Source organism: Papilio xuthus, unplaced genomic scaffold, assembly GCF_000836235.2.
Source record: "Papilio xuthus unplaced genomic scaffold, Pxut_1.1 DF826115.1, whole genome shotgun sequence".
NCBI lineage: Eukaryota > Metazoa > Arthropoda > Insecta > Lepidoptera > Papilionidae > Papilio > Papilio xuthus.
Genome location: NW_013532534.1, coordinates 915,952 through 928,781, shown reverse-complemented (window position 1 = coordinate 928,781; position 12,830 = coordinate 915,952). Strand labels below are relative to the sequence as shown.

General features: G+C 31.9%; 4 protein-coding genes across 4 annotated transcripts; all 4 read left to right on the top strand.

Moving 5' to 3' along the window:
- The first annotated feature begins 263 nt into the window (after positions 1–263).
- Positions 264–2,476, top strand: LOC106123433 (organic cation transporter protein). Its single transcript, XM_013319753.1, has 2 exons — positions 264–517; positions 742–2,476. Exon 2 carries the CDS (start codon positions 850–852, stop codon positions 2,449–2,451), a length of 1,602 nt encoding a protein of 533 aa, XP_013175207.1. The 5' UTR covers positions 264–517; positions 742–849; the 3' UTR covers positions 2,452–2,476.
- A 528-nt stretch (positions 2,477–3,004) lies between these two features.
- On the top strand, positions 3,005–4,999 carry LOC106123218 (uncharacterized). Its single transcript, XM_013319450.1, has one exon. The coding sequence runs from the start codon at positions 3,077–3,079 to the stop codon at positions 4,997–4,999; it is 1,923 nt and encodes a 640-aa protein (XP_013174904.1). The 5' UTR covers positions 3,005–3,076.
- A 71-nt stretch (positions 5,000–5,070) lies between these two features.
- LOC106123431 (uncharacterized) lies at positions 5,071–7,744 on the top strand. The gene is made up of 8 exons (XM_013319751.1): positions 5,071–5,607; positions 5,682–5,805; positions 5,879–5,984; positions 6,181–6,328; positions 6,645–6,737; positions 6,814–6,912; positions 7,222–7,436; positions 7,529–7,744. The coding sequence occupies exons 1-8, from the start codon at positions 5,491–5,493 to the stop codon at positions 7,740–7,742; spliced, it is 1,116 nt and encodes a 371-aa protein (XP_013175205.1). The 5' UTR covers positions 5,071–5,490; the 3' UTR covers positions 7,743–7,744.
- Positions 7,745–8,229: 485 nt separating this feature from the next.
- On the top strand, positions 8,230–11,287 carry LOC106123430 (uncharacterized). Its single transcript, XM_013319750.1, has 8 exons — positions 8,230–8,467; positions 9,069–9,242; positions 9,418–9,746; positions 9,844–10,003; positions 10,119–10,214; positions 10,465–10,563; positions 10,686–10,897; positions 11,016–11,287. Exons 1-8 carry the CDS (start codon positions 8,312–8,314, stop codon positions 11,242–11,244), a joined length of 1,455 nt encoding a protein of 484 aa, XP_013175204.1. The 5' UTR covers positions 8,230–8,311; the 3' UTR covers positions 11,245–11,287.
- Positions 11,288–12,830: the final 1,543 nt, after the last annotated feature.

Sequence of the window (12,830 nt, the reverse complement as noted above, 5' to 3'; positions counted from 1 at the left end):
AAAATCGAATGATCTGCAATTATACTTTGTACCTTGCGGTTTTTGGTACAATTTAAAATAGAAAATTACAATATTATAATAATATAATAGATCCATTCTTACTTCATACTATATAATTGCTAAATATAACATGAGTTTTTTAATTTAAAGATAACAATCATATAATATACTAGTAAAATGAATCGAATTTTCTTCTAAATTAATTGCCCTAAATGTTAAAAGAGATTATTGCGATAAGCCGAATATTTATAAAAACTAGTATCAACGAATAAAATGTTGCATATCGAGATAACAACATCTAGTGAAAAGATCTGCCTCACACGAGTCTATTGATAGTCTTTATTTGAATATACAGACGATTACATTCCTTTGAAACATATTTTTATTTTACATTTAATTAATATAAAAGTTTCGTATTTCAATATGAAATATTTCTTAAATAAAACGTTCAAAGTTAAGTGATCGTGTTAAAGTTGCACTTTAGTTTGAAGTGAACAAAATAAACATTATAATATGGGTAATTATTTTTACATGCATAATTTTTAAGAAATGTACAGTTCGTTATAGAACCTACAAATAAGAAACGGAAACATAAATATTTATTGATTGTTATTCGTACTATAAAATCAGTTCATTTTTTAGATGATATTTAAAAGAAACTGACATTAAAGACACGTTTATCGTAAGTGTTTTACTCATTTTCGTTGTTCTTTTTAAAATTGTTTATTTTTGTCTTTTCAGCTGCATCAAATTTGTAACAGAGTAAAGAGTAAAATCTAGAGCTGGTTCTTAACACGGCGCTCATTGCGCAAAATTCTCATTAATAAACTTTAATTAACAACCAGAAAAATGGTACCAGATGAGAATGAACAAAAAATCGAATTCGAAAGAGTTCTCAACCAAGAGTTGGGTGAATTCGGACTATACCAATTTAGAAATATTTTATTGGTTCTATTACCTGCTATATTCTCTGGATTTATGGCTGGTGACTATATATTTACAGCTGGCAGGCTTCCCCATCGATGCGCAGTACCAATATGTGATGATAGACAACAGGAATACGCACCAAATTGGATTCTAAACGTTATACCGGAGACTGCTACTGGTTTCGATGATTGCTCCAGATATGCGAACACAACACAGATTCCTGAATCACTTTTAAACGGCACTTGTCCTGCAAATCTTTTTGATAGGAGCAACATCATTAGTTGCGAGAGTTACGTATACGAAAGAACAAACACAGTTGTATATGATTTTGGATTGGAATGTCAGGAATGGCTTCGTGCTCTCGCCGGCACTTTAAACAGTATGGGTGCGATGATCGCTCTTCCTTTAGCAGGATTTATATCTGATGTTTTTGGAAGAAGAATTTCAGTGGTATTTTTTGGTTTTAATGTTGCTCTCGTTGGCTGTATTCGAGCTTTTTCAGTAAACTACGCAATGTATGCGACGCTACAATTTATGCATACGGCTATCGGAGGAGGTTTATACAGCGCCGGTTACATATTAGCCACAGAAATTGTTGGCCCGAGATTCAGAATTTACACAAGTGCAACAATGTCATCGACGTTTGCGCTCGGTCAAGCTTTGTTAGGATTGATCGCATCGGCCGTGCTTGAATGGCGAAATTTATCTTTAGTTTTATTTGCGCCTGTATTTATTCTTATATCTTATTATTGGATACTTATGGAGAGTCACAGGTGGCTGCTTAGTAAAAACAAAACGGAGGAAGCTAAAGCAACATTGTTGCGTGCGGCCAAATTAAACAAAAAGGAAATACAAGAATCACATTTAAATTTCCTTTTAACGGCCATACCTAAACAAAATAAATCAAATACCGGCGAAAGAAATCTGGTGTATCGTGTTCTTAAGTCCCGAGTAATGTTGCAACGATGTTGTACAACGCCTGTGTATTGGATCACAACAACATTCATTTATTACGGTCTTTCAATTAACGCTGTTAGTTTATCCGGAAATATGTATTTAAACTACATTTTAGTTAGTCTTATTGAAATTCCCGGCTATTGGACTGCGGTGCTCGTTTTAGACAGGGTAGGTCGTAAAGTAACTTTATTTAGTGGCTATTTTTTGTGTGGTATTTGTTGTTTCGCTTTTGCTTTTACTCCAAAATCATTATATGGTATATCTCTATTTTTATACTTACTGGGAAAATATTGCACAGGTGTTGTGTTCACATCATTGTATTTGTTCACTACCGAGTTATATCCTACGAGGCATCGGCATTCATTTTTGGGTTTTTCTTCGATGATGGGCAGGATAGGATCAGTTGTTGCGCCTCTCACGCCGCCTCTCATGGTGTACTGGTCGGGGATACCGTCCGTTATGTTCGGCACTATGGCTGTATTGACAGCTTTTCTGATATTAACCCAACCAGAAACACGGGGTAGAAAAATTCCCGACACGTTCGAAGAGGCAGAAAATATTAAATAATCGAATTCACGTAAATTATGTAAATACATATATTTATAGTAGATATATGAATCAAAATATACTATATTGCCTGTTTTATTAATTTGTATTAATGTTGTAGTATAAGTAATAAATTTTTGATAAGAATTTTGTTTTTATTAACCCAATTTTTCTTATGAATATTTGTATACAACTACGGATGATCGGTCTGCAAACTAAATTCAAAGATATTCCCATTTGAAATTTAGAGTAAGTGTTCCAAATAAATTAGTTCATTTCCTCGGGGCGAAATTTAGTTGACGCTATTATTTCAATTGCCATTGAGAGTAGGGACAGCTCATTGAGGAAATAAAGCAATTTGAATATCGTTGATACTAAATATAAGCATAACTTTAGTATACATTGCTTGCAGAGGCTTGCAGTAATGAGACATTAGGACAGCTAAACTGTACTGTGCGACTATTAAGGTTAAAACAAAAGTGTATAGCCGGCTTTACGGACATAAATTCTTTTTAAAAATTACCTCCTTACTTAATTATGCCTACTCTCTTTATGTCAAAAATGACAACCATTTCTCTATAGCGCTACTATATTTTGGAACCAATATTTTATCATTATTTCGTAATTATTTATTTTTAATCTCACAATGGAGTACGACATTATTAACACTACCAATGGTAATGATATTATAGGTAGCACCTATGCAGATATTTATATTAAATATGACAAAAAAGTGAAGCCAAGTGTTGAAAAAACTGAACAAAAGCAAAAGGTCGAAGTCCCGAAGCAAAGCGACTCAGATGAAGGAATATGGACATCACCAAGCGATTTGCTTATTGGGATAATACAAATGAAACCGCCCTTTACTTCGAAAATTATTAAAAGCAAAACACATGAAGGCATTATCAGCATTGGGAATGACGTATTACAAAAAGAATACGAGGAATTCCTTATTTCACTAAAAAACTTATTGCGTGAAAATGATGACTGTTGGAAATTCGTTCTAATGAACGAAAAGGAAGAAATTGTTAAAAAAGTTAAAATAAAATATCAAAATATATTTAAAACAAAAAGCGCATTAATGACGAAGGAGATAGAAAATTTCTATGAAAGCTCTCTTAAAGAGTTGGAAGAGAACGTAAAAAAAGAAGTTGAGACCGTTCTATCCAGCGTGTATGCTAACATAATTAGCCACTTAAACAATCAAATACATTTGAAATTGCGCAAAGAAAGAAAAAAATTAGAAGATACCTTAAATAAAAAATATTTTACTGAAATAAAAAAAATCAAGCGGTATTACGCCCTTCTTTTAAGAAATGAACATGAACGGTCAAATCAACTAACGAATTATGCACTCAGAGAACGAAACAATGCAGTTGACATGTTTTATAAGCAAATTTTATGTGAAAGACTGACTAGTTCAATTTATGTTCTGTGCACGGAACGGAAAAAATGTAAAATTAAAAATATAATATTAGAAAAGTATCATAGCGCAGAAATAAATGAAGTTGTAGAAAAAATCAAACAAAAAAGGGATTTATTACAATCGCTTAAAGAAAAAGATGTCTGTATTTTGGATATTAACAGAGATTGGGAAGAAAAAATTAAGAAAGTTTTGCAATTGTTTCTGAAATTTATAAGTTTTGCTCTTAAGCTTTTACCAGAACAAACTACTTTCTTACTACAGTTAGAAAAACTGGTACAATTACAACTTGATGATATAAAAGAATCTCATAGATCACAAAGCTCAATTTTAGTTGAGGAAAGTAATGTATTTAAATTTGAACAATCAGGTCCAAGCGATGAAATATGTACAAAAGAACCATTTGTCATTGAAGGAGACACCTCCGATACGCCTCCAATAGTTTATGGTAGCAGGGAAACTATACCTGCAGATGTGGATCTACCGTATTTCAGGTTACAAAGACAATTTATTTACGCAAAATGTCACGGATTCGAAGAGATTAAAAAATTTTTAGATTCCCAAAGATGTAAATGTCGTACACCAGTAGAACCACAACCAGAAATGTCTCCTACAACTAGCAAAGTGCAATCTGTGCAGTCAAGCACTAGTGAGAGCTCTGACGAATCTTTCTTGTTTGAAAATTTTCACCGGCTTCCTGATTGTCCAGTTAGAAAATGTGCTGATAATACATTGGTAAATTATTTCCCTTATTTAAACTCCTATTTTGATTTCTCAGAAGAAAATTTTAGAAGAGTAGAAGCAATTTTTGGAGTTCCGTCTCAGAAGGAACCAAAGGAAAACTTGTTGGACGCAAAAGAAATAGCTAATAGTGAATTGCCATTTGCGGAAATCAAAGAAAATTATCACAACATAGAGACACAGTGTTCTAGTGATGAAGACGTAAGACATGATCCTCCATGCCCTTGCTTATATAATTTATTGAAAGAACGTGCTGGTAATGACGCAGTTAACATTTTTTTTGCAAAATCTGTGGGCGATACTTGTATAAAACGACAGAAAATGTTAAAAGAAATAACAAAAAAATATCCAAAATTGAAAAAAATATTCGCAGAACATGATATCGATTTGGAAACTTATGTATAATTTTGATAAATAACAATGCTATATCAATATATTAATACATCTATATTAATCATTATTTTAAAATTAATTAAACAGCTTTATCCTTTTCAAAATATCACTTTTCCTTGAAATTATAACTGGGACCAAATCTGAGAACAATTTACAATCCATATTTCGTACAAACAGTAACAAAATGACGTTCCGTCTGATGACTTAAAAATATGAAGAAAAACGTTCTACCGACAACCACCTAGTTTTAAATCAATGCGTAATTAGTATAGATATGCCGTTACAACAGTCTCCTGGGCAACAGTAAGTTTTATTAAATCAATAGCCACATCCACTAATACTGATCAGCTCAAAAAATTATATGAGATTATTAAGAATTCAATTGAAACTAGTTTTTACGTGACTGGAGGTTGATAACGTTACTTTGCACTTTTTTATTTTTACAAAGCTTTTAGTTTGTCATGCACTATTTTATTTTTTGTAACGTTATACAAAGTTAAAAAATGAATTCAAGTAAAATTAATGTAAAATGTTCTAAATATGAAAAATCAGAAGCTATACGACGTAATAAGATGTATTGGAAAAATGTTATAGCAGAGTTGGATAAAGACAAAGATCAGGTAAGTTTTGATGCCAAATTATCTATCTAAACATTTTCTTAATCTATTATAAATTACAAATTGAACTGTTTCAGCTGAACGCTTACGAATTAAAAGACCTATCAAGAGAATTATCAAGTGACCTGTGTGAAAGAGTTTGTGCGATTCTAGATTATGAAATGGTTCAAGAATCGAATGACAAAATTACATCCAAAACACGTAAGACAAACCTAGTCTGACCTAGCTATGCTATATTAGCCTCATGATAACCGTATAATTAAATCGTTTACAGAACAGCAGACTTCAAAAATGAAAAAAGAGCCATTGTTTTCAAAACGAAAATCAATTATAATTGAACGAGACTTAGAATCAGATACCGATGTTGAAATTTGTAGCAGGTAAAATCAATGAAATTAAAGAAATTCCCTATTAAGGAGAAAGGTTTTTTCAGTTCCCATTAAGAGACTGTGCTGTAGTTAAAGTTTGGACTAGAATTTCAAAATACTGCAAAATCTAAAGTACCAGTGGATAAATTATTGCAATTAATATGGAGCATATAGTTAACAGTAATTAATATTTGGTTTTTACTTATAGTGATGATGAAGCAGATAGAACAAATATACATCGACAATTCTTAGATAAACCAGAACGGGAACAAATAACTTGGAACACCAGGTTTCTTCGACCAGAAAGAGAAGAGGAAAAAAGTCTTATAAAACGCGCGAACGATCTCACGGAAAGGGTTTGTTGGTATTAATTCACAAGTAATAAAAAAAATTGGAATAATTAACCATTATGTTCATTTTGTATAGTATACCATACATACAACTTTATAAAAATATACAATCACTGTAAAATAATTTTTAACCAAGTTTTTTTTAACTTTGTTTTTTGCTTTTCTCCAAAAAAGAAATCTTGCCACAATAAGGGTTAATACAAATATACCGTACATTTTAGAGCAAGATACATGATTTTAATTTTATCGGTACTTATTGAGTAAAAAGTTGTATTGAAATTTATTGTTTATTATTTGTTAAAATATATGGATATTTTTTCAGATAACACAGGATTTTTGCGATTATATGCGGGCTTTAGGGGGTGACCAGCAATCACAGCTCTTTACACCTAAGTCTATAAAAGAGTTATTTCAAGTAAGTATAAGTTTAAGGTGGGTGTAATACTCGTAAATTAAGATTAAAATATATTTTATTCTTTTCTATTTGGCAGGTAGAATTTGACACACATGTTGCTCGTAGTCTTCAAGTTGTGCCAAAAGAAATGCCCACTGTCATCAACAAAATTGCAGAAGTTACAGGAAATATAGAGGTTTGTCATAAATATTGTGGCATACTTACTATCGATAGCATACGTAATATATAACAAAAAAGTTTTTTCTTAATATTAAATAGTATAAAAACATAAAAAAAATATGCTTTGTCTTTCAACCTTAATACTATAAGGAAATCCGACACTGTGCCGGTGTACTGACGCAACACTAGCCTTACTATAATTTCGACGTTTATGTCTCCTCACTAATCATTCTGACACTGAACTTGGTAGCGAAAGCGGGTCATTTAGGAAATACGTAGGAACGCGTAATTTTTTTTAATTTTCATTCAATTTAATTTCTTCCAGTTATCCCGCAATGCTGCGTTAGCCCGAGAAATAACTAAAGATATTAAAATAGAAAAGCGTCCAGATCGATTAACAGCTTTCGGACGAAGTCTTCCTAGAGGGGAACAATGGCGAACACCCAAGAATGACACCAAAAACCAGTGGCGATCTGCTAAACATGTTCCCAAAGATCTAGTCTCATTAAAAACTGTATGGGAAGGGATCACAAATATAAGGTAAATTTAATCAAGTTTCAACGGCTTTCTTATAATTATATCATGCTTCAACTTCAAATTGTTTACAAAAAGAATTATTGTATTTTCAACAGGAGCGTAAGAGAATACTGCCGTTGGATGATCCAACATCCCGAGCATAGGAGAGCGCCTTACTTGAACAGTCTGGGCATGTTCGACCCAGCCGTGCTCAATGCCAGGCTTACCATGGAGTTGCAGCACCACGCATCTCCTACAACACATAACAATGCCCCAGCGCCTATTGACCACCTACGTCGTAGATTATCACAACTAGCTGATACCAATTAGATATTTACAGTTCTTTTTATTATAATACTTCTATAATATATTAAAATATTTCTAGAAAATATTTTATTTAATTTCTATTATTAATCTGGACTATTGATGTAAATCAGTTTTTCACTGTTATGAATATATACACGCACTGACTTCTCATGAATCCTATGTGCTGAAAACATTAAAACAATTAAAACGCCATCTATATTACATTTCGAGCACTAGCGCCGCTTTTAACCTTGTAAGAAGAAGAAATAAATAAAATGAATTTTATCATAGTTGCCAAAGCGCCTAATAGATGGCGTCTTTCACATTTTTCAAAATAACTAACATGTATATTTTTCTTTATTATAAAAGTTACACTTGATAGGTAAGTATAATTGTAATCGAAAATTATATGTCTGATAATTAAACACTTCCAAAAACTTACACTTTTTCTCAACAAATAAAAAAAATATCAAAATTGAAAGAACTAAAAACGTCATCATTGTGACAGAAAGCAATTTGTATATCATTTACATAATGGTGTCAAAGAAGAATAAATATACATTATACACTTGTGATTTCTAGTACAGTACACAATGTCTTGTGGTAAAAGACCTCTCGTCAAAAATTGGGACAAGCCTAAAACTCTTAAAGCTATAAAGCCATCCCGATATGAGCAAAATGAAGCCTCCGTCAAAATGCATTGGAAGAATGTTATACGAAATTTAGAAGCATCTTACAAAGATGAACAGGTAATATTCACTAAGGGACAATTACGGACTAACAGACGTCAGTAACCACTTAACAACTCTGAGAGACATTGAGTTTAAAGTACAAAGCAATAGGGCATCAAAAATAAGTTAAAAGGTCACGGTTAAAAATAAAAGACGAGACAATATAAGTGTTGTTAACAGAATTATATAATCCACTATAAGTAAAGGAACTTTTCATATCACTTTATGGTTTAGCATCAGATTCTTGGAATGTTGTATTAGAAGTACAGCTGTAGAATAAAAAAAATGTAGTGCTTTATGGTTATAATAATTTGTTTCTGTATGGACTAACTATGATGCCTATAACCCATAAAAGTTACAAGCAACTTATTTATTTATTAACTCTCAATGCTATCATAATACATAAAAAATGATAATTAACTAATTTACAAAGCAAGAGCGGCCTTATCGCTACAAGCGATCTCTTCCAGGCAACCCAGTGGGACAGGACAGAATAACATAGAAAGAGGGTATATAATATATAAATATCAGGATAAGTCAGGAATAAATAAATAAGAGCAAGAATTAATTACACTGTTAAATATATTTTATCTATGTTATTTACGTTTTGTTATTTCAGTTTTGGGAATCACAATACAATGTGGTTCGTGATTTACTGGATCCAGTAATATTCCATAGGATAACAAAGATATTTAATTTACCATCGGAATCCAAGAAATATGAACCACCGGAAGACGACGTCACTCCTTTACCTTCTGAACAGTTTCTCGAAAAATCAACTACTAATTTGGAAGTAAGAGTTTGAAATTCAGTAAATTACGCTATTAATTATTCTTTTAAAAATCATACAAAATTTAGACTTAAAATATTTTTTTTTAATTTTCAAATGAGTCTTTATTGTAATCTTGGTAATGTCCTAAAGTAGACAATATGGCAGCTGTATATTTTGTCTAATTACTGTTCCACAGCAACAGGCTCCACCTCGCAGCCGAATTACCTTTTCTGTAATCGATGTCCAACGATCACTTAGCGAGGGATATCCGAAGGAGCAGTCGGACCATTGGACCGAGACCTCTCATAGGACGTCTGAGTATAAAAAAATACGATCCAAATCATCTATCAGGAGCAAAACATCAAAACTCTTAAAGACCACCTCCAAATCAACAACGAGGCTATTTCCAAAGTTTGCTTCAAAAATGAGGGTAAAATCTAAGGATTTTAGTTCACAAGCATCTACAGAGGAAACACTTCCCGAAACTGATGAAGATTTAAGAGTACATCCGAGCGAAATTGATGAGTGAGTGTTATTTGATCTTTGATAACCAATAAACTCAAAAGTTGATTATTTTAAATATCATGATTGTTTAAAAAACACGACCTAAATGTATTTGCAGGAATATTCCGATGAAAGTAAGAAATCCCCATTTCCAGTTCTTATACTGCAACGAAAGTGAAGCTGACATGATTAAGTGGAACTCAAAGTTCAAGCAAAAGGGCTTTGAGGTATCGGCCTCTGATCAATTTAATAAAAAGGCTGAGATTGCCACGAAGAAGGTACCGCATGATTTATTTTAATGCACTAAATGAACTATACAATAGTTACAGTAATCTCAAGTGTAATTTTTTCTTTTAGCTTAGAAGTAATATTAAGATTTTATTTCATTTTTAGATCGCCACTGAATTTTATGAATGGTGGTCTAACTTGGGCACGGGAGAGTATAAAAGTGAAATCAAACGTCCAGAAGACATCGAAGATCTATTTCAGGTATTTTTTTAAATTCATACTAGTATTATAAATGCGAATTTTTGGATATATGGATGGATGTTTGAAGGTATCTCCAGAACGGATCAACAGATCTTAGTGAAATGTAGTCCAGATGTAGAACATTGTCTGGAAGAACACATAGGCTACTCATGTTTTTTAATTGCGCCCGGACGAAGTCGCGGGCGACAGCTAGTGGTTTAATAAAATTTTACCGATGTTTTCTTAAAATGTTATTACAAATATTTTACAGGTGTGGTTCGACGAGCATGCATCCAGAGGATTGGTACTTGATCCTAAAATTCTTCCTTGTGTTAATCAAAGTATTGCTGATTACGTGGGAGTTCCAAAGGTAATATTAACGATAAATGCATTTTATAAATTAGACATCACATTTGACGCAATGAGCAATTCCATAGATTCATTCCTAACAATCTACAAATTTATAATAACATTGTAATTCTCTGTGTCAAGGCTTCATGTCCTAAAGCATTGAAGAGGCAGATAATGTCAGATATAATTGCGGAGAGCAGTCCGGCGCACACGACCGCCTTCGCAACCTGTCTACCGCAACATATGAAACACATTCCTCCAAAGAACAACACCAAGAAGATCTGGCAAAATGTTCAGATTCCCGATGACTTAAAAACTATGTCATGTGTATGGTCCGAAATACAACATTTGACGTAAGTATGGCTTACATATTTAAAGTTATTATATAAATTCCAATAAGCAAAACTTGGTTTGCATTGATCTAATTTCTTGTATCTTATTATTCGTTAACCTGTTTATATATATTTTCAGTTCAACAAAGACATTCTACAACTGGTTGAAACAGAGACCTCACTTACCCATGCCGCCTTACCTCGAGTCTCTAGACCAGTCTGGGGAAAAGAAACAGTTGTTCGTTGTTCCTTCAGACTTCGTTGTTAAAGAGAAATCTTCGACATCTATTGTACAAGAATTAGCATTCCCCGTTTCCGAATTTACATTGGAATTGAAGGAAGAGTTGAGCAAGATTTTGAACGAATAGTTTTTATTTTGATGAAGTATGTTATTAAAATGATTTTCTTTTTTGAAGTTGTATTTTTTGCGTAATAACTTAGATTAACGGACTGTCGGTTAAATTTCTTCGGTCCAGCGTCTGTATTTCTACACTCGATACATATTGTATTAGGATGAATAAGTAAAAACTTAATACATCCACAAGTTTGCTGATTTTTATATTTAAGATAAAATTAAAAGTTTAGACATAATTAAACAAATGAACTTCTAGAATGTGATAAATATTATGTATCTAAATAAAACAACGTGGTCCTTGGATAATGACAGCGACTTATCATTTTAATTTTTCAACACGGATGCCCAAAACCATTCACTGCGTAATATTTATTCTGTTTGTGAAGTCTTTATTTACAGGACAGAAAACAATATTTTATCATGGTATTGTAATGCAGTTTCTACGTATTTGTTTTCATTCTTAAGTGAAACTTATAGCGGCAATATTATCAGTTGAAATTAAATTGTTCAAAAATTTATAATATATTCAAATGTACTTAGTAATCGATATAATACTTTACTTTTGATGTTATGAAACATGACATTTGTCGTTTAATTTTAACAATATCAAAATTAAAGTAAGGTGCACAAAAATTTGTTTTATGAACAGCAATTTTTATTTGTTTAAAAATTCACAACAAATGTTTTGCTGCAAGCTGTTTTTAACTCACTTGAATGGATAAAATAATGAAAAAATGTAACGGCCGATAACAAATGTTTAAACTGCTCGTTTTATTGACTTTTAAAGTATTTAAAAATATTGTTTGAATTTATTTACAAGCTATTGTTTCGCGAATTGGAATATTATTTTATTGCATGTAAACTGAACGCGACATAATTTAAGATTTAATAAACTACGGTTAAAATTTTTTACTTCATATCGATATCGATTCGTCTACGCTATTTTTCAATATCGTAAAAACAAAACACAATTTGACCGTGTAAATATAGAAATGCTAATAAACTTTTATTGCCTTGAGCACTAAAATTAGAATACCTACTTGCGAATTAAATCCGTTATTGCATTTTTTTTATTTTATCTACAGATATTATTGGGATCAATTAGATAAGTTTTATAGCTGACATCAATTCTCACTCCAGTTTTAAATTCATTTCAATCACATAGTGTTATAAAATGATCAACGTTATTAAAATGTTTAAAAGTTTGTGTCCATGGCAACGCATTAGTTAACTCAGATTTTTTAATTCTTCAGACACAATTTATACTTTGACATGTTATTACAATCGTTATAAACCTGCCATTTTATTTGAGATCAAGTTATTTTTTAGGTGTTTCAGTTATTGTATGTGTGTGTAAGTTTTATTAAAGTAATCATGCAAAACTTTAGAATTTCTAAGTTTCAGTAAGAACAGCAAAGGTATAATAGATATTTATTACTGATGCCTAAATCTAGCTAACTTCGTTTTCTACTAAAATAAATTTTAACTAACCCATAGATAAGTTAAAAGCGGTAGAGACCGCTTTACCAACTTCGCTCGAATTGGCCTGGCTCGCCCGGTGAAATACCACGACCACACAGAAGAAACGCTTGAAGTGGA

Coding starts and splice junctions, on each gene's coding strand:
- LOC106123430 (XM_013319750.1), top strand. CDS start 8,312: ATGTCTTGTGGTAAAAGACCTCTCGTCAAAAATTGGGACAAGCCTAAA. Junction 8,468..9,068: donor CATCTTACAAAGATGAACAG/GTAATATTCACT, acceptor TTGTTATTTCAG/TTTTGGGAATCACAATACAA. Junction 10,215..10,464: donor ACATCGAAGATCTATTTCAG/GTATTTTTTTAA, acceptor AATATTTTACAG/GTGTGGTTCGACGAGCATGC.
- LOC106123218 (XM_013319450.1), top strand. CDS start 3,077: ATGGAGTACGACATTATTAACACTACCAATGGTAATGATATTATAGGT.
- LOC106123431 (XM_013319751.1), top strand. CDS start 5,491: ATGAATTCAAGTAAAATTAATGTAAAATGTTCTAAATATGAAAAATCA. Junction 5,608..5,681: donor TGGATAAAGACAAAGATCAG/GTAAGTTTTGAT, acceptor GAACTGTTTCAG/CTGAACGCTTACGAATTAAA. Junction 5,985..6,180: donor GATGTTGAAATTTGTAGCAG/GTAAAATCAATG, acceptor TTTTACTTATAG/TGATGATGAAGCAGATAGAA.
- LOC106123433 (XM_013319753.1), top strand. CDS start 850: ATGGTACCAGATGAGAATGAACAAAAAATCGAATTCGAAAGAGTTCTC.